At 39.2% G+C, this 22,354-nt stretch overlaps 1 protein-coding gene across 2 annotated transcripts; it reads right to left on the reverse strand.

The window, feature by feature from the left end:
• Positions 1–1,784: 1,784 nt before the first annotated feature.
• On the reverse strand, positions 1,785–22,028 carry LOC122769680 (golgin subfamily A member 7-like). 2 transcript variants are annotated; one of them, XM_044026407.1, is made up of 6 exons: positions 21,963–22,028; positions 20,417–20,542; positions 15,806–15,958; positions 13,530–13,631; positions 9,828–9,880; positions 1,785–4,157 (listed from the first exon to the last, which is right to left on the reverse strand). In XM_044026407.1, the coding sequence occupies exons 1-5, from the start codon at positions 21,969–21,971 to the stop codon at positions 9,839–9,841; spliced, it is 432 nt and encodes a 143-aa protein (XP_043882342.1). In that variant the 5' UTR covers positions 21,972–22,028; the 3' UTR covers positions 1,785–4,157; positions 9,828–9,838. The 2 variants fall into 2 exon arrangements, with proteins under 2 accessions (XP_043882342.1, XP_043882343.1); XM_044026408.1 differs by having other exon boundaries at positions 1,785–4,160.
• Between the last annotated feature and the right edge of the window lie 326 nt (positions 22,029–22,354).

Below are 22,354 nucleotides of genomic sequence, written 5' to 3' on the forward strand. Positions count from 1 at the left end.
TTGGCGTTTGAATGTCCGACAACCAGATGTTTGTGCGAGTGGAGTTTGTTTTTGAGAGAAATGTCAAATATATACAGTAGAGTACGAGGCCACAGAGAGCTGTGATCATGTTTTATATGCATGTGGTGGGCAGAGAGAAGCCGGCAGAGGGTCCCACTGTGGTCCTGATGTAAAACCGTTTTTTACGACGTAACTTGGTGTGCGTCCATATCCTTAACCCCAGTTTGCTTTTCATGTCAGAAAAGTAACAAAGGGCCACTCATGTTGACGTAAACAGCTAGAAACTGTAATTTATTGTTGTGGGAATAACCGTAAAAATACAGTATATCCTCATAATATGAATCGCTTCCTGAGGGATTATTCTGATTGTCTCCGTCAAAATGTCCGTGACATTCCTGGGGAACAGTGATGGGAAAACCACGGGAGGCGGAACACGATTACTTTGCTTTCATTTTTTAATATGTCCATTGCCTAATAAAAACAAAGCGGTTATCGTGGATTTATTATTAAACCATTTCCAAACAATATCATTGTTTTATCCTCAGCCTTTGGCTGCTTTTACACAATAAAAAAATAACACATTTTTGTCATTCCTCAGTCCAGACAAAGCAATTATTCGAGATCAAATTTATAAATAACTGAATAAAAATAATAAATGCTTGCCCTGTAGCACTTCTCCGTGCCAAGTTCAGGTTGATGGGTTTATTTTTTATGAGTCAGATTAAAAAAAAACAAAAAATAAGTAAATATGTGGCTCATACTGTAATGTGTATTAAAAAGAAATAAAAAGGAAAACGAAGTGAAATAAAAAGCAGAAGGATCAAAAATCGTAAACTCCCCCCCAGATTTCAAATTATTTTTTACACATGTTCGTATGTGTTTGAAAGAAAATCTTTTATTGAATGTTGCTGGCTGGTTGGAACTGGAGGCCATCACCCTTCTATTATATTAAGTTATTATTTATCTCAACTTTTCGGACTGGAAACCCAAGTTTATGTACATTTCGTAAAGCACTCCATAGGGAAAATCATCAATTTTAGCTTGTGGGGTCACTGGAGTTGTTGGTCTACTGCTGCCTCATTTAGTACGTTTGTGTCACTTTGATAAATCCAAACATAGGATTTCAAACACCAAAATCATAAAATAACATATCCAAACTGACTGATGGAGGCAGCAGTGGATCAGTAACGCCAGTGCGCTGGTTTTCTCTATGGGCTTTGGTGTGGGAGTGAGCAACAATACACGTTCAGAAAGCAACAGCAGACGTATACTTAAGATAGCATACAGGTGTAGATTTTATTAGGCGAGTCTTTTGTTAAAGTGGCTAAAATCTGTATTTCCTGGTGTCTCGGGCAGGTAGCCTACAGCTTTAAATGGGGTTTTTCCAAATTATAACTTCGTTAAACATCAGCTGCTGGATTAAACTCATGCAGCTACAGGTAATTTTGCATCTTTCAGCTCCTTCCTATGAGAGTTGAACCTCATTTGGACAGTGTTCACTTCAGCTGGGAGAAACAGTGCAGCTCTGGTGGAATCAGGAGAGCTTTCCTGCTGAATAACTCTCGGAGACGGCCCTAAATACCGCCCTTGAAAACAAACCAAGTTGAAATGAAGCCCTGGAGTTTGTTCAGTATTTCTCAGTATTTTTTCACTTTTTTTCGTCACTAAATCATTACAAGCACCGGGAAACGTTGCGTCTTGTAGGTCTTTCTCTCGAGTGTTTTGTAAATCTGAAATAAGCATTAACTCTCAACATGGAAATAACAGCAGGGGCCAACATGGTGTAAAATATGTACACGTGTTTTATTCATGAACATACATCCTGTAAATTAATGAAACATTTGGATTTCCAATGAAAAAAGAAAAGAACCTAGAACAGTTCAATTAACTGAAGTCCAGATGAATAAAGTATAAAGTAAATCCAAACATATTAATAATGAACCATTATTTACACAAACGTAAATCAAGACAAGTATTAAATATTTTAGCTATGACAATGAAAAGTCTAAACTCGCACGTTATCCACCACGTTCACAAGAGTAATTACACATTTCTAGCCAAATATGTTCTACGAGTGAACTTACAATCATCAAATCATAATTTAGAGGTTTATTAATAAGAGAACAAAGTTCAGATCTGACTGACATTATCTCACTGTTTAGACCTGATCACACCAGTAGGTTTTGCTGTAAAAAATATTGGCTGTATTGTGCAACAATTATTACAAAATTAAATAACCATTTTGATAACCGATTAATCAGTTTAAGTGCTTCTTTCAATAATTAAAACAAGCCTTCTGATTTTTCAGCTAATTAAATTTGAATATTCTGTAGGGATTTTTGCTCCATAAAACAAAGAAATCATTAAAAATTAATCATTTTGGTTTGTGGACTTTTTTCTCATAACTGCAAACTCAGGAATCTGTTGGAGCTGATAAGTTACCTCTGGTGTCTGACTTTAAAATGTCACTCCACTTTTTTGCTTACTCCCCTTTCCTTTTGTTTTATAACTGTTACTCAAGATGAAACATACATTACTGCGAGCTAAGCTAACAGGCAGTTAAGAAACTCATTCGCTAGTTAGCCAAGACCAGTTGCTAACCAGAAAATTGTTGTATTTGTACCATTGACTTTTGCCTCAAAACTGTCTGAAAACTACTACTTGTTTTGTGAAGCAGCCCACTCCTTAAGAAGGGAGGTTTAGTGAATAAAGTAGAAGTGACTCCGCTAAAATAAAAAGTGACATAGCTAAAAAGTTAAGCAAGAATGCGGCATAACTTAAAAAAAAAAAATAGCACAGCTAAGCTACAGCTAAAAAAGTGACACAGCTAACAAGCTACAGCTAGTATGTGACAAGGCTAAAACATACGACACAGCTAAGCCACAGCTAATAAGCTACAGGAAAAAAAAAAAAAAGAAGCTAATAAGCTAGTATGTGACACGGCTAAATAAATACGACACAGCTAAACCACAGCTAATAAGCTACAGGTAAAAATGAAAGCTAGTAAGTGACACAGCTAAGCTACAGCAGCTTCCCTAGTTCTCTGTCGTTGCAAGGTCTGTCACCGTCAATACTGCTTGCTATTGTGCTATTGACAGATGAACACAAATTAGCGTCAAAAATGTTACTGTGCTAAATCCTGGTGTGACCAGGCCTTTAAACAAAGGCGACATTCAAAGCCATTACAGGCACCGTCAACTAACAAGAGCACTTTTAATACAGTCAAAAGGCCACATTACTAATATATGAATACTTTACACAGTATAATGCTTATTAAAAATGAGTTTAAAAATCAACAGTACTCACCAAACACTATGCATGGCACAGTTAACAAATAAAAATGACTCGAGGGGTAGCTTTACATGCTAATTACAGAGCAAGCATATGGTTTTGGCTTCTTGGAGAGCGACAGAAAACTTCACCGAGTTGACGCATACATAGAGTAGGAAAGGACATGTGATGGTTAGGCTGGAATGTTTGGAGCCAGAAAAAGTTCAGCAGTCAGTTAACGACAAGGTCAACCCCTACTAAAGAAACATGCAGGAAAAGTGATACTCTACTTAAGCACTCAGGCAAAAATACATGAGAAAGATAAACGGTGAGTTGCCACATGCAGAAAAATCGCACCGATAACCAGAACTGGCTGTTCCTTGACTATATTATTTCCTCAGCTCAGCCAAGACAATCATTTTAAGCATGGTGTGGAAAAGACTTGTATAAACCTTCATAGAAAATAAGTTACCCTGTGTGTCGGCTTTAATTATTCAAAAAAAGAAAGGTCCAAAAAAGAGAAATATTTCAAGAAAAATCATATTTCCACAAGCACAAGTCCAAAAGCATGAAAGGATAAGAGCTTTGAGGATGATGATGAATTGTGTTTTTCCGTGATATCCTTTACAAATGTCAAAGTAAATATAATAGATTTAAACCCTGAACTGTTAAATGGGTCAGGGATTTCACACATATTAGATGATATTATAGGAGTAAGCATGTGTAGCGTATGAAATATCATACTCGGCTACAAAGCAAACTCCGAGTCTGACGTGCACATGGCAGGTAGCGGGATAAGGTAAAATGTGATTGTGGAGACGCAGTATTAAGGGTTCAGGTCTGTGTGGTCCTCTGGGATGTGAGCACTGGTGCTGGGCTGCTCCGCTCTGCTGAACAGCAACACAAAGATCAGTTAGTAACATAATGACAGAGGGACTTTTACATGTCATAGCAGGAAAATATGGGGTTTGATTAACTGTGATTCTGTGGTATCGATACATTTTCTTGTCTTCCTTGAACCAAAATGTAATGATATACACTATATGGACAAAGGTATTTGGCCTCACCTGTTAAGTATTGGACTCAATGTTGAATGTGTTTAAATGAGGCTCTGGTCTCTAGGCCCGCTATCGCCAATTAAGGACAATCTTACTTCATCAGCATACCAAGACATTTTGGACAATGCTATGCTTCCAACTTTGTGGCAACACTTTGAGGAAAAGGTCTTTTCCTATTCCAACATGACTGTGCCTCAGTGCAAAAAGCAAGGACCATAAAGACAAGGTTTGACTTTGAGTTTAGTGTCAATTAATTTAACTGACCCACAAAGAGCCCTGACCTCAACCCCAACGAGCACTTCCAAGAAGTGTGGAAGCTGCTGTTTATGTATTTAAATGTCATTACAGCCCCTGTTGGTGTAATGGTCAGGTGTCCAAATACTTTTGTCCATATAGTGCATCTCGAGACAATAACCCCAATACACATGACGTCAGTCAGTCTGACATTTATTTAAATTAAATGGGACAGTAGTACAACACAATGTTATGTTTAAGATAACCACTACATTTAGCTGCCCTTGATATTTTAAAAAAAGAAAGTGAAAAGTGTTTTTTTTTTTTGCTTAATCAGTGTTCACTCAGCTAGTGCTGTAAGCAAATATAGTAAAATGCTGAGCCAAAATGATAAGAGGCTCTCAAAATAAGACGCATCAAAAACTTGAGCCTCCGAATCGACACGGAACGCTGATTAACACGGCTTTACCTTTAAAGTAGGTGCCTAAATTTTCTTATACAAACGTCGGCACTGCACATACTGTTGCCCACGGAAGCACATTGCTTTCACTGTTGCTGTTTTTTCTAAATTGAGTAGATCCATTCCCACTCCCATTTTGAGCAAACCACGACCAAAGTTGGCACTGAACACACTGTGCCCTCAGTAAGTCAACGTTCCAAGTTTGAAACCCGTCAAGCAAACGGCTGCACAGTTATGCAGTAAAAACTAAGACGTACAGGTGTTGCTTGAATTAATAGATAGATATAACTCTCAAGTCTGTTAATCTCATTTGGATTATTTTCATTGCTGCAAAATGGAACTGTCAAGAAGACAAACTGAACAAACAGTCATGGAAACATGACAAATGTTACGAACTTAATGTCATTACAGTCCAGCTTAATTCATTGCAAACATATGTGGCATTGCTGTACCGCACTAACAATGCACAAAAATCCTTTAAATAATTACTCAATACTGAACAAAGTGCCTTTAAAAAAAGCTTTATTATATGTGTAAAAACAGGAAATATAAAAGTGCCACATTTAAATGAAAAATGTCTATTAATTTAGCTTGGAAAAAATGTTCTCGTCTACTGAACGAAACAAATTTCAGACAATGAAACGAACAACAAACGAATGTTGACCTTGTGCTAAATTTCCCCACTGACATTGAACGGAGTGAATGGCTGCAGCCTAATTTACAGGCGGGTGTGCTGCAGCCATTTGCTGAGTTTGTGTGCAGAGCCAAACGACTTATGAGGAGCAGAATGTCTTTTGGATGAGATGCCGGGACACTGACTTGGCACCGTCTGCCTGTGAATGAATGAGGTTGTACCGGCCAAGTCTGGTTTTGCTACAGTGCACTCGCCCCCCCACTCCCACTGGAGGCTGATCCATCACACAATTCAACCTTGCTCTCAGCCAAACACAAGAAATCCTGCTTTTAACAAGTCAGACCTACAGACATAATAGGGAAGAAAAGAGGATGGGAGGGAACGGCTTGATAGATACATGATGGTGGTACTGACACTCGTATGATCTGGAGGCAATAGCAGAGAAATAATAAGTCAACATTTCTTTATTCTTCGCCGACTCGCAAGCCAAAAGTTGAATTACTGCTTCAGGGTTGTACGTCTGCATCAAACTGTCAAAGTTGCACTTTTACATCCACACACTGATGGAAGACATTAAAGGCATGCATTAAAAAGTCGATAATGCTGCACATTTTAAAACGTGTATGCTCCACACATGTCTGGTCTGCGAAGGTTCTCAGTCATCCAGGTCATGGTCATCTTCAGTAGGTAGCTGTAGGCAACTGGACTTGAGCGAGAACTGAGGATGCCTCTTCTTGGATGAGAGATGAAACATCTTCAAGTTGACTCAAGCGAGTCCAGTTGCCTACAGCGAACGACTGAAGATGCTTAGCCTGGGCGAACTCAGCCAAGTCTGTCTGTCTTGATTTAGCTCCCCACTGACACAGTTTACTCCATGAACTCCAGCTTCCTACCACACACCGTAAACATGCAGATAGGAGATTTGGTTAATTGGACTCCCTGAATTGACTGTAGGTGTAAATGTGAACACTTGTTTGTCTCTGTATGTTTGCCCCATGACTGGTGACCTGTCCAGCGTATAACCTGCCTTTTGCCCCATGTCAGCTGGGATTTGCTCCAGCTCCCCGCAACCTTCACGTAGAGCATAAAGCAGTAGAAAATGGATGGATCCATGGTATGTGAGGTCCCATTTACTTTTGACGCCAGGTCATTGGAGGTGAAGTGAACATTTGTGCTCGTTTTAAATTGTTTCCTCAAGAATGGTTGGATAAAAATCATCAGTTAGTGAGGATCATGGGTCTTGTCACCTGATTAATACGTTCGATACTTTACTCTCAGCTCCATTTAAGTCACCGGAGGCAAAAAAAAAATTGACGCCCAAACTGCAGCTACAAACATTCCACACAGGCTGTCTGGTCATGGCCAACTTATAATCAGAGGCTGATATTGATCTGACATGCAGATGTATCAGTCTAAAGCAGAGGAAATAGTGGCAGGTAAGGCTGTTGCAGTCAATGGAATACCTCAGTTATGCCGTCTTTCATGCTCTTCTCTCGCTTTTTATGAGACAGTTGTCAGTGATGTTCCTTCACTGTTTGCAGTCGGCATGTTGTAATTTGAATTTGATGCTGTTTTCACAGTTACATTGACTGAAAGAGCCGGTTGGAAGCGTGTGGTTACAAATGAGCTGGCTACTTCCTACAACCTCAGGATGTGATACGCAACAGAGGTCACGACAACGTATATATTGCAACATGCGGTTTTGCTGAATAATAAATGTTATCCTGAAATAATTTACAAGGACAGTGAATGGACAATGGATGAACAATGAACCTCGGGTGCCCCCTACAACTTAGTTGATGTTTCCTACCATTTCAAAATGTGCTGCCATATAGACAGAGATGAGTGAAACCTTTTATCTGATTATAAGTTTGAAAATGTCGCTCTGCTTGGCTTTAAGGAACACGGTGCATTCAGAGACTCTCCCTGTGCCCCAACAGTACGGTACACGCAGCACCACAGCCACAACAGCTGATCACTTAGGGTAGAGAAATAGCTTATTTTTAAATGGTATTGCTTTGGATCAGGTTCTGTCACATTGGTTAGCCTCTATGATCGTTTACACTGTGTATGCTTGGGGAAAACAAGCAGTGAGCAAGCAACACAACACCAGGGATATATAAGTGAAGGTTGAAGCGGTTAATATCACAGCAGTGTAAATAGTGAAACAAATTTGTGTGGTAAGAAACAATCATTGCCGCGATAGCTCTAGTGGGAGGATAAAGAGGCCTAAACTCCGGGGAGGATGAAATACTGTACGTTAGTCCTGTGTGCTTGCTGGTTGTGGTTTACCTCGTTCTTCGACTGTGGCGAAGCTCCAGTGCACTCTTCTCTCAACAGCTACTTATAAACGACCTGGGGTTTACATTACTCAACAGGTCCTGTAAATGTATCAAAGCACTTGGTAGGAATTACAAAAGAGAGGATTAATTACCGTATATGTCCATAGCGTAGGGGGGCAATGGTTTATCCATTCACAGGGGTCTGTGGACTCAAAAACACTGCCAAACACAGCATTCCCCATATGCAAAATATTTATGGGGTATGTCTTACTCTGCCTGATGGAAATGTCAATGCTACAGAGCAGACTAGGCTCAGTCCAGGGTCTGTACAAAGTACTTTTCAGTATGACTTGGGCCCAGCACATCTTTGGATAACAACGTGAAGCTTCTCTGTCTTTTCTTGAACGCACAAGAGAAAAAAAGAAGGGATTTACTGTGCCAGAGGTCGAAGGAATTCACGGGATGAGATGTGCTCTTCAGTCGAAACCCGCGAGGCATCAGCCAGAGTGAAATGTCTGCAGATGTATAAAAGACATCTGTGGCTGATAATCGAAATGTGTGTCGTCTCAGACGGTTTCAGAATTGTTCAAACAAAACAATAGTGTGTCGTGGGATGTTGTCCCTCATACACGTGGAACAATAACTGCAGAGTAAGGCCTAAGAATTTCCCTCCATGATCTTTTTTTTCCTTTCCTTTCCTTCTTTTTTATAAAACATGGCAGTGTTTCTAGAAATGTCTTCATTGACGAGAAAGACTCTGAATGCTGAAATAACTATGCCATGCCTGTATGTGGTGCTGTAGTGCTGCCACAGATATACACCAAAATGAAGAAGATGACATGGAGCATGTGCATGTACATGTTGAATATCACAACAAGAAGAAGAAGAGAAAGGGAGCAGCGACTGGGAAGAGCCAGAGATGGAGCTATGACATCAAAACACAAGAGTGGAGACCGTTTTCCAAAAATAGCATTTTAGGGCTCCTCAAACATCGGTTTCTATATACTTTTGCAGATTCTCCTAAACCTGAGGGTCTTTGGTGGATGCAAATCCTTCTTTTTAATTTCAGTGAATGCAACACATGAATTCATAACGCACCAGATTTCTGAGCACGTCCAGTCAGCACACACAGCTCGTCGACAAAAGAAGTCACACAAAACAAAATATACATAACTCATTGTACAACATGTGGCTACATTCTGTGCTGACCCTTAAATTACGGATATCCGCCTGACATTTATTGCATTAAAGTTAGAATTATTAACTCCTCATTTGTTTTCTGGCACCAGCAGAACTCATTACCGCAGTCATAAAACAGTATCTCACTCTCCAGCTTCATTCAACATGTCATGAATGTGGTAGAAGCCTGGAAACCAGCAAAGTAAACAGGGAAATGGGGCAATTAAACGAAAATGTAATAATTGTTTGATTACAGCTACTTTAAGACACATAATTTGTAGCGAATGTGATGTTCTGCCAAACGGGTAATCACTTTTTTGGGTTGAGCTGCATTTTGGACAGTGAACTGTATGTGCATAAATCCTTCCGTTAATTAAGTGACAAAATGCTAAGCACTGTGCAATATGAAGTCGTAAAGTAAGTCAAGTTATCCTTTAATGTTTTATGAAACGACCCTCCTGACGGTAAAGGCAGGTAATTGATTTTGCTCTGTAGATGAAGAGGCTTTAAACTTTGACTGCGGGGAGTGTGGCGGTAATCGACAACAGGGCACATAAAGAGTTAACTCTCTTTTTTACAGCCACTATTTGACTCAAGACCTCTACTTTGCATGCAGTATCCAAAAAATATTGAAAAGGAAAATGTGTTTATTGGGGGCTCAGCCCAGTGTAAACCCTTGGTGTACAGGAAATGTTAATTATGAGACTCACCGTGGCAGCTTTTATCTGGTCAGGCTTCTGTCTTCAAAGATGGTGACCTCAATCTGAACAGGCTGTAGTCAAGTACAAACATCTGGAGTGAGGTGAGGTTCAATTCTACTTTAAAAAAAATCAATTGTGCACATTTTGCCATTTTTCCACTGAAGATTTAACGGATTTTGGAAATAAACTGTGGAAAACATGACTTGCCTTCAAATGGCTACGATGGTCATTCAGGGTTAGAAAGGTATGCGAAAATAAACCAGCAACACTGTTCCTAGCATAAATCATTGTTAATTCTAGATTCAGAATCAGACACATTTTATTGACCCAAACAGGGCAATTAATTAGTCGCTTGTTACACGTCAAGACATACATCAGCAAACAGGAGCAGGTGAAGGACACTGAAACAGAAAACTAGGAAAAAACAAGGAATTAAAGAGCACAATCAGTAGAAATGGTCGCTATCGGTGTTTGGAAACACGGAAGTAGGAGGAACAAGGGAGGATTTTGAATATACTGTATTGGTTCGAATGGAGGTTACATTATAGCATCAGCATGGACTCAGCAGACAGAACTGAATTAGACTGGTTGAATATATTTTGTGTTCTATATGAACCATTTTGTCCAGTCTAGTATATCAATGATGTGCTTGAAGAAAACCAGACAAACAAAAACTGCATCACAGCAAATTCAGAGAAAATCCCACTGTCATTTTTGAAGAAAGCCACATTTCAGACATGAAAATCCTGAAAATGGCCACAAAGTGGACTAAATGCATAGAGCGTACACATGCCCAGCCTTTACTTCAGGTTTGTTCTTGTTAAAGGAAAAACTTGGGACTTCTTTGCGGTTTAAATTTCCAGAAAGGGTGATTAAATTTAAGCGTCATGAGGAGACAAAAGTGGAGCACTGCTGCATGCCTCCTGTAAATTCAATAATTTATTGCTAAACCCTCTTGGTAAAACATCTCCGCAATTTTTGGCTGACAGCTTAATCCTGCCCTACATGAGAAGATAATTGGCCAGATTTCAGTCCCTATCCGGCTCTTCTGTTCTTCCGATTTTAGGCTGATTTGAACAGATTATCTGGCCAAATGATCCTGTAGTGAGGGGTTAACTGACGTGATAATTTAACCTCATCGGACGCAACTGAGTCTTATTGATTTTAGATCACAAGTATTAAACATGTTTGATATTTATGACTGAATAGGGGCGTGTGCAGAGCCCGGCAATAACCTACTTTTGTTTAGAACCAACCACAACCTTGTACAAGTTATGGTTGATTCCGTCTTCTCAGTTTTTTGGCATTTCTCACCGCAAAACATCGCACACACAACAGCTACTGACTGACAACGGCGCTGACAGTCACGCACGTTTCTGTGAGATCTCAAATCCCTGGAATATCCTCCCTGAAACTGTTTGATTAAACACCAAGAGTGAGTGTGGTCCTGCATCTCGACTGGGTCATCTAATCTGTGCTTTGTCAGGATTAAAACACTGAAAATCGGTTGCATAGTTTGTCGTCTCTGTGGTCCCCCATGTTTTTAAAATCAAGTCAGATTTGAAAATCCTCAAGTGTGGGGCAGGCTTTACCGGAAAAAAAGTTGGACTGGCTAATTGAAAACATTCACCACAATTCATCGTTCATCATGTGCGGAAGATTGTCTGGGTTAAATATGATCACAGCAGTAGGAGAATGTTCAGGTGATGGCTGTGTCGCTTGCTGTCAATGATCCAGAGCTTCTCCTGCTGTCTTGTCACTAAGGTTACTTGGACTTTATATGAACATAACTGGACATCAGTGCAGGTCTGACAGCAGCTTCTGTCAAAAACTAAAGCACCAGTCTTAGAACACAGCCATTTCCCAACTGTATGCGGTGTCGTTGGCTTCATGTTTAAATTTTAAAAAATTATGTTTTTAGTGGCCTTCAATGAAATCCATTACCAATGAATGTGGGCTGAATGTCACAAGGCCAGTCCATGAGCGATTACAACTCTACAGTTCAAAAACCTTTTATCAGGAGAGGGTTTTATGAGTATGGCCATAACAAGGTTACGATGACATTAAATACGCTGCCGGACATGCAGGGATTTCATGAAATCTGTGGTATTTTATTTTTTATGTGATCACATAGTTATGACAATTGATTTTACTCTGTTAAAATCAAACTTGGCTCTTTTTATTCTGGCAACTGCTTTAGTAGATGGTGATTTATGTTGAGTGTGAACTCGGGAAAGAATAAAAATTTAAAAGAAAGAAAGAAGTCTGCACCAAGCTATTCGAGCTAGAAGAACAGAGGTGAAGCTGCATGTGAGATCATGACATTGCTTCTCGAGAGTGGTTTCATTTTAACATAAGTAGGGGGGCATTTTTTTTTGTTTTTTAACAAAAATTCCTGTGGTGGAAACACACATTTTTAGATTACACACATCAGTGAAATCATCAGACCGTTACAAATACACTCATCGAGTTTCCTTGGTGTTAATAGCAGATGTTAAAACAAGAGCCGAGGTGACAGAATCCTGTCAATCTCCCAGTGTTTCGACTGTTGCCAAACCTGGCGAAATGCAGCTCGCAACTGTCATGAGAAATATTTCAGATCATTGTCAACGATATATAATTGTAGGCAAGGGCCATAACAAAGCTCAGCTGTGAACAATTTCAGTCATATTCTGTTATTCCCAATCTCCCAATGGCGCCCAGTTGCAATTAATTGAGATGTTGAGTCACCACACACACACACACACACTGGTTTTGCCAGGATGTTGGTGCACCCGCTGATTTTATGCAGATGCTATGGATTACATACAAACTTTTATCTGGTGTTTTTATAGGGTATCCCTACATACCGCTGGATTTCCTGTAAGCTCCCCCGACTGCTGCTTTCCATTTTCATCCAGCAGTTACAGGCAGAGCGACACAGCGAGGGCAGAAGGCCTGTAAATCACCATGTCTATTAGGTCATTTTTAAAGCTCCTTGTTCTACTTAAGAAACTGTGGTGTGATCACATTCACATACGTTCCTGATCCCAGGGTATGTTTAACAAGTTAACTTGCTCCAAGTATTCAGTTTATCTTTGCTCTTTTTATGTGCAACGTCATTCCTCCACAATAAGGTAGTTTCTTACTGTAAAAAAACAAAAAACAGTGGGTTTTAAATTTCCCTGTTTCTAATATGTTTGTAGAGTCAGAGTTTAGAGTTAAAATCTGCTTTACCATTGCTTTCATTGTTGTCTAGGGGAGAACTCTTATACAAAACTTCCTAGTCAAAGGTGAAGAATACCAACAACTAAAACCACACTTCCCTGTGGTCAAAAATCCATTTAACCCTAGGCTTTTCACGGGAATTCACTCCCAGGTCAAATTCACAGTGAGAACATGCAACTTCATCTGCTCTACTTTTCCGGCCCAATGCCGCAACATGCATTCATCACCCAGCCGTTTGCATTAATATATATGGCCGTCCTTACTTTTTAAGAACTCAAAAGGACAGCACTTGATATCATTCATCAATCACATCATCCAAATGATCGGTTAAAAAGAAGATGCAAAATGGTAACCAACTTCCGACTTCCTCAACTTCACCCAACTTCTGAGAACCCAGGTATACCTACTAAATTTAGTGTGAAACAGGCTTAAAGCTTCATAGAGAGAGAGAGAGATTATAAAGCATATTTACTGGCCACAAGACACAAAGGCAGTGAAGGATACGACTCGTAGGCCTCTCTCGATGGGGTCGGTGAGCAGGAGGCCTCGCGGTGCATAGATCTTGTCATTCTGTTCCTGAATGAACTTAGCGATCTTCTTCAAAACCTACAAAAAAACAAAGCAATCATATTTTTTTAGACAGCATTTCTCTCTGGCAGCAATACAGCAGCAGTACACACTACACTCACAAGATCAGTGGTTCCCAAACACTGGGTCAGGACCCACAGATGGGTCATGGGGATTTTTTTTGGGTCCCCAACCAAATGTGCAAAATTTTTCCAAACCTTTTAGTTAACATTTATGTGTATATGTTTTAAATAACATGCACTAAATAGGGTTTTTATTTTCCAAGCACCACAAATGTGGGAAACACTGCACTAGACAACATATTGGCTAGATTCTGACAATTAAAAAGCTCTACATTTATGAATCTAAAAGCAATTTGCTAAACTTTATTGCTTTAGAGAGAACTCTGGCTTGGTTTGAACATATTTAGCAACATGACCATAACGTACGAGGGCAATATGTCAATAAGTTTGTGCAAAATTAGAAAGAAACGATTTACTGTGTTAGTTTAACTTGAACTAGACTTTAAAAATAAATTTTAATCCAACTGAAATTGGATCCACCTAGCTAAACTATCACGTTCCAAAGGTGACGGGTTGATTTTTAACAGACTTTTTTTATTTTGCTGATGACAAGTCAGTGTAACCCGCAGAATACTGTAAGTCCTCATAATGCCCAAACGATGCCAAACAACTTTTTATGTGTTCACTCCTGCTTACAAAAAGATGAATTCATGGGACAGGAGAACACACTGACATACTGATCCATTTACGTTCAATATGAACTAGGCCAAAAGGTATTTTAGTTGACAATAAATCTTATTTATTCGCTCGCTCTCGTAAAAGGTCGTAAAAGCGGTTGATTTACAGTCGAGCTAAAATATTCCACACAACATCAACACAACTTCTTAGAGTACAAACGCACCTCAATCATCTCCGGTGTCATTTATAGACTAGTATTATATCTACATTAAAGCGTGACGCTGGCTTTATTTTTCAATACCATCCCAACATGCACCTGACAGCCGTTCTGGTTTTTTTTTGTGTGTCCAGACCCAACCTAAGGCTGATGTCGTGATTTACAGCTGCTCTAAAGGTTTGTATTAACCTGTTACCAAACACGCAACTGATTCCATGGTTACCACTTATTTTCCCTGATTACAGACGTGTGCAATGTGGATAGATATTAAAAAAAAAGCACAGTCACCATGATCATCAACCTGAATATAATTTCAGAATATCTGTTCAACAATGGGCTCAGGGGTGATATTGATGATCTAGTCTACGTGCGCAAGCCAACTCAACATCTGTTCTCGAGTGTTCATCATTAAGGCTGTGTATCTTTTGAAATGTTTAAATACTTAACCAATTGACATGCAAGTTTTGTTCCCAATACCACAAGCATTGTTTTACTGAAAAACAGTACAATATTACCCCCATTACCACTAGTAAAACAACAACAGTATAATCCCAAGTTTAAAGGGGGTTTTGGCCAGCGAGAATGTGTTTAATCGGCATTTACTCCCTGGTCAAATAACTGTGCTATGCATGAGGGTTTTTATTGGCTTCTGCTAACATCAGCATTGGTGGCAAGACGTGGGAGAACATGCTAATTTCTCCTTCTTCTGCAACATCAAGGCAAATTACGGCAGTATTTCAAAAGCAATGCTAAGACGCACATTCATCTTCCGGCTGTTAGCACAGCTGTTAGCCATGTCAGTTATAAACAGGAGCGGAATGAGGTTTGTTTCATGCTGAGAAACGGTTCTTTGTTGATGTTAGTGAGCTCCACTTCCAGCCCAAAAATCAGCAGCCATTGTCACGGTTGTCAGTGTCGTGGAGTGGACGAGGGTCATTGAGGAAACACACTCGGGAATGAGCATAAATGGCTCAACTGGGGATGCACAATACTGGATTTTTTTGCCGATATATCAGGGGAAGTTTAACTGATACTGATACCGATATAAACAAATTTTCGCTGTGCCCAAGTGCAGAGGTCATTTAGTCTCTTCCAAAATCTGTATGTAAAGGTCAAACTGCACTCACAGAGCCCTCTGCTAGACCATGCCATAATTATTTCAGATGGTCTGATACACTTCCAGGCTGTATATTTATAAGCTGAATGGATTTTTACGGTTTGAGTTTGAAAAATAAACACCACTGAGCCTAATTTGTGCACTTGTGCATGAATCTATGCATAAATGTGTCCATCACCTTCTCGTAGTGAGTCTCCATACACAGGAACACGGTGTACGCTGTGAGGCAGGCCAGACAGCCTTCAATATATGACTGGCTTCCCAGCTTCTCGGCTTCAGCGTACAGGTTATTTAACGTCCGCACCGTCTCCTCAAACTGCTGTTTGTCAATCTGAAACACATGGAAACATAACAGGTAGAAGAAAAGGTTAAAATCATTGGACATAGTTGGCTCAGCACTTTCCGTCTCTGTGTGGATATTCAAATGGAAACAGCATCTTCTTAGCACCGGATCATTTTCTCCACTGTGCTCCATCTCTAGATAAATCGAGGGCTGAATTTTCTTGGACTTTCTCATAACTCAGGGGAACACTGGGCCTCGTTCCCACAGTGGAAACACCGCCCGAAATTATTAGGATGAGAATCGCACTGAAAGTCGGACACACACGGTGGCAATCCAAGGGGGTCATTACTGATTATTTCTCCATCTCCAGTTGCACAGATGCACCTTGAGCAAGACAAAGCTGAATCACTGCTGCTCTGCAGTTTTTGAGTTACAAGCTGGGAACCAGGGCTGGCTGATAATCAAACCAACGTTTCTGGAGAATTTCTCAAATGAAAGGTTGCTGCGGGGAAGTATGATGGAGGGTGTAGGACATTTGGACTGTTTTGACCGGGGTCTTGACACTGGTCCCATGCTAGCTCAGGACGGATCCGGTGATCTCTCTGTGATTCAGAGGGGAAAAGGAAGGAGCCCCGGGATAAGACGAGGAGCCAGCCAGGAGCCTCCTGAGCCTCTGAAAAGTCGCCAAATGTTCTGCTCCCTTGTGCCCAAGGAATGCAACAACAAGATCCAACACATCAGCGTTTTCAGGCATGTTTGGTGCCCGCTATTGCGAGCCTCCTGTACTCCTAATTTTTTCCCCAATTCAATTAAAACCACATTTCTCTGCTTGAGCATCTTTCCATTACGTCTGCTGCAGTTACATTAGGATTCCAAGAGCGATAGACGATAGTGCTGAACTGCGCTGGGTTTACATATTCAAGTGAGGAAATAGACAATTACTTAAAACTGTTATGCGCAACTTCTAAATATTAACAAATATCTGTAACGTTCAAACCAATTGTCTAAAATGAGTTCATACAACACTGATTACGCCTACCAGCACCACAGCGCTCTGTATTTCTCGGTGTAGCTGTGTTTGGATCTTGCGTCCCTGGCAACATTGTCACACTGCACACAGCAAATGTATGTCAAGAGAGATGGAGGCCAGAGCTTAAGTGTGCAAACAAAGTGAGACTGCTGCAAAACAGGATTAAAATATAAATGAAAACACAAAGAAATGGCCAAAAATTCAACTACTAAAAAAAGTCAGGTCTGATAGCATTGCTTGACAGAAGCTACACTGTTTCTATTCACAAAGACAACAGCAACAACAACAGAAATCACTAGTTATGCACTTCTGCTTTAAAACTAATCATCACTCCATAAAAAAATAGAATTCTGATAAATACCTGGGAATTTAGAAAAACTGTACTAGTCATATGGTTGAATTCTTCAACAGTATCTATACAGGAAAGAGGTACTAAAACCAATAGGAATGATTGCTTGCATTAATGTGACATAGGGCTGCAACGATTATTCAATTAATCGATTGTTAATCATTAATTAATTCATTCATTCATCTTCTATTACTTTATCCTCCATATGTGGATAGTGGGAGGCAATGGTGCCAATCCTAGTTGACCTTGGGGCAAAAAAATAGGGTGTTTTTTATAATTAAAACAAACTTTGTGATGTTTTTCAGGTTCTTCAAAAAAGACATCAGAGAACATAATCATTTCAAGGTTTGGGGAACATTTTTCGACATTTTATGAAATTTTATGGGCCAAACAAATACTCGATAATTCGAGAAAATAATCGACAGATTAATCGTTTGTTGCAGCCCTACAGCAGGAAAACATCTCCAAAACACCAAATGTAAATGAGAAAACAGTTTGACTTCTAGAAGATAAGCCTTTTTTTATAAACAAAAACAAAAAACCATGAGTGCCCTATAAATGGAAGCCAAGAAACAGCTTGGCATTATATTATATATATTACAAATCCAATAATTAAAACGTGCATGTGGGAAGAACATTTAGTGGTTTAACTTTTACCTCCTCGAGGTAAAGGCTTTTTCTTTTGGGCATTTGTATTTGTGTGTGTACTCAGTCCTCCCAAAAAAAACATGGGAGACCACCCAATCAAAAGAGAAGTGCCAATAAACCACCAGTGAGCGGTCTAAGTGTGGTGAAGCAGCCCTTTTTCATGTGGTGCCTGCGTTTCAAAACTGCAGCTTTAAACGTCCTACGAACTCTGAACCGTTTGCCTGGCACCGTCTTTAATGTGGCGCAGAGACTGTTCGGTGCCGGCAACCTGCTCTTCCTCCTCAACATCATTATCGAAGCCTGCTCAAAAACCACTTCCACCACGGTTCACATCAGGACACAGCACATCGGGGGTTCCTGCCCACGCTGGTTTTATTTATCACTTTGGCTACATTTTCACCCTGATTTCAGCTTTTTTTTGTTTTTCAGGGCCAAAGCAGCAACATGAACAATTTGCTTTGATAAATGCAACATTTATCAGTGTTTGCTTCTTCAACATTAAATGTTGGTCCACTGTTTCCTCCATCTGTAAGACGTGAAGACGTGTTACTTTGTAAACCTTTTTGAAAAGAAACAGTAACAGACCAGCAACTCCTGTGTCCTGTGAGAAACAAACACACAACATTGACATTGATTTGGAGTTTCTTTTTGGAAAAGGTTGATTAACAGCAATAAAAAACAGAGAACATACTCTTAGGATCGCGTACACTTAAATTTGAATTCTAAAATTTGTTTTTGACGTGACGTAACAAATTGGCTCTCAGTGATAATTTTTCAGTGGTTATTATTTTTGCATTTTGTAAATGATATTGAGCACGGTCCAAAAATTTAAAATGTATATATTACTACAAACATTAAAAAACATGACATTGGAGTGAATACTGGTCACAAAATAGTTTAAACACAAGGTTGAGTGGGGTTTCTTAACAGTGGAAATGGGGTATGAGACGCCTTTTGTGTTATTTGTTAAATCCTCTACGGTTCCAAATAGCAATTGATAAATAAAGTTGTCTTTTCTTTTCATATATTTGAAAATGTAGCTAAAAATGGAAAGAAACTTTGCTCAAAGCAAAAAGCTCAACGATGTGTTATACAACGCATTTGTACATGGAGAAAACTTTGAACTGACCTGTAGATTTAAACACACTACATTAGACATCTGACGGAAAGAAGATAAGTCTAAGGAAAGGTTAAGCAATGATATGATAAAAACAGTATAATGCTGTACCTGGAAATTACCATGCTATCAGTTTCATTGTCGTCATAAAATAATACTTTAATACATAAATAAAGTATTTGTCCGACACATCCGTCTGTGTGGGTGAGCTTTCACTTTGGTATAACGTTTACCTTGACTGTTGACTCAGGAAATACATTTTTAGCTTTGACATCATTTGATCACTTCTTTCTAGAAGAAGAGAAGAGAAACACGATGGCAAAAACAAAACAAATGATGGGCTGCAGTGTCAGGCGAGGACATCCAATTAAAAGTCAATAAAAAGCTGGAATTCTTGCCAAGCTGGAGGCAAAATATGAAAGCAAGTCGGTGCGCAGGTTGATGTGCAAATGATGAAACTTCTCAGATCCTCGTTGCAGAGCAGAGGATACGAGAATGACGGCACTTTGTCTGAGAGGAAGATGGAGTTACAGGCTAAAATAAACTGGAGTGGAGCAGCAAGTGGCGATCAGAGTACAGAGTTTTGGAAGGAGAGATAGAGACACAATTTTACAGAAAGGATGAGTCTGTTCCTCACAAAGAAAAACTTGTGTGGTGGCAGAGTGGGTGAAGTGTCAGTAGGTTGTAAAAATATAAAAAAGGGTGATTAGGTATGTTGATAGGTCTGCCTTGCTGCCTTGTTAATTTTTTATTATTTAATTTGAACTATTCTGGCACTCCTTCTGAGCCATATACCACATTATACTCATTGTATTACAGTCAAATTTGGATATTGCCCAACTCAATTCCAGGGTGTTTTCCTGCCTTTTACTCAAAGCCGAAAGCAAACCAGAGGCTCTTGGTTCTGTTAGAGATGAAAGAAAACCTCCCACTGACATTCATATCTACCCTATTAACTAATAGCTAACAGCATGAAACAGAGTCTTTCTGCACATTTTACTGTGTGGTTTGCTTCATGTGTTTAGACAGTAGGAGTAGGAGAAGGAGGACAGTCGTTTGTTTTTTTCTGTTTGCTTTTAATGATGCTATTTGATTTATGTTTTAGTAGCATTTAAGAAATGCAATCTCTCACAAACCCCTAGACTTTCCTGGACGTAAGGTCAGGGTTCAACAGATGAGGAGTTCATGAGAAAGTTGAGGAGTAGGCGGTCAGTTCGGATTTGTCTGAAGCAGAGATCATAACCACAAATTCATGACTGTAAAGTGTAAATAATGAGGGAGTGTGAGGTCAACGCTGTTCATTCCAAGTGTGATGGAATGAAGGAGTCACTGTGAGTAACACAGTGAAGAGGTGGATCATACCCTGGTCTCCAGCTCTGAGGGGAACTTGGTTTGGAACTGGCACACTGTTCCGTTGGTGTAGTCTCTCTGAATGAAGACTTTGGCAGCAACGGCGGCCTGTTGCCTCATGTCCTGCAAGCTGTGTGTCTGTGGAAACAGGAGATCACACTTTTAATCATCTCTAACATTTGACAACTGAAATAATTAACCTTTCACAGATAATTCAGACTAAACTTTGGATGTGTATCGTCTTCGACAAGGTTCATATTACTACAACAGAGCTACAATATCTCTACGACGCAACAATCATATGGAAAGCAGGATGTTTGATTAAAGCAAAAAAGGCTATTAATCGACGATAGTCCTAAATCTTTTAACTACTACATAACAACATAATTATTGCTCTCTGTGAGGAAACAATCCTAATTTGACATGTCAAAATTAGGATGATTGCAGCTTTAGGGCTGGATGATATGACCATTTAAAAAGAGAAAAACATTTCAGAGAGCAAAACAGCAATTTTCTGTTTCTGTTTTCTGTGTCTTTAAGTGTGTTTGTACAGTGCACAAACACATCAATATATAGTGAACATTTCATTCAAAATTATATCAAAATAATATTATCTGTATACCTTACTGAATTTTTCCCCAGTTTTTATTTACAATATTTAATATAGTAACCTTTACAATGCTCAACATGTCAGTTCAGAGGTTAAATAACAAATAAAATGTATTGTTTTCTACTAAGAAATGTATGGAAAAGATCCAATGTGCTTTGGATAAATAATTCACATCACAGACAATGATGTTAACCGGCCTTAAAATGTTTTTTTCCGATGATTCACTGAGGTGGAATAAAGAATGCTTTGCTACAACACTTTCAGCACCCTAGTGGTGTTCATACTGGCTTTCTGTCACAGGTCACTGGAACATTTAAACTGTAATGAGCCATCTTAAATTCCAACAGCTGTGTTTATCTTACTTTGACAGGTCAAAATGTCTGCTATTTTAAAATGGCCTATTGGCAGTGGTTCACATTTAACATTGACTTATAATTAATTGAATACCACTTTCAATATTAGACCACCCTTCAAATGATAGATGTTTACCATAATAATTTTATCTCAATACGTCGTTGGTTATACCTATCCATTTCCAGCTGTTATTGAAGAACCCACAGCCCTTTTCTCCTCTGCCCTGGATACATTATGAATGTTTCATCCAGTTGTGAAGGAAAACACATAATTAGCCCGTTAGCATCTCCACACAGCTCGACTCTTTATTTATAATATAGAGTAAAACATATTGTATTGACAGTGACGATACGGGTTGTTTAAAAAATGACGCTGCTTTGTATCAAAGATGTAGGTAATGTTTGTACATGTAAACATTTTTAACAGCCAAGTTACCGAACGATCTGGCGAGCTAACAGGCTAACGATGGTCAACTTCGCTCCTATTTTATACACAACACGCAGAGAACGCGAAATAAAACCGTGACAGTAAGGGTTAGTTGTTCACAGACGAGTACCGTATGACAAATAAGGTTGAAAATAACCATAAACCTACCTCTGCCATGGTGAACGAGCGTTATGTTTATCTTCCGCTAACGGCTTTTAGCAGGTACTACCAAAAAGCCTTGCCGGGCGTGAATGTAGCCGTAAAAATAAAGGTTCCGGTTGTAGACCGTAGTAACTGAATGCAAAAGCATTTCACGCCCATCTTAAGTTCTTCAATTTGCAGAATTAGAAATAATATATTTAAATATAATATAATAATATAATATATAAAATATATGAAATACATTTAGCATTCAGCCTAAACTATTTGTGGTAAATTTGACCAAACACACTAGATGTAATGCAGTCAGTTGCAACCTGAAATGATGCCTGAAAATTAATACATTGGTTGAGTTAAAAAATAAAATTATGGTATTAGTATAGTAGTATTTATATTGGGTT

Source organism: Solea senegalensis, linkage group LG5 (assembly GCF_019176455.1).
Source record: "Solea senegalensis isolate Sse05_10M linkage group LG5, IFAPA_SoseM_1, whole genome shotgun sequence".
NCBI classification, from domain to species: Eukaryota; Metazoa; Chordata; class Actinopteri; order Pleuronectiformes; family Soleidae; genus Solea; species Solea senegalensis.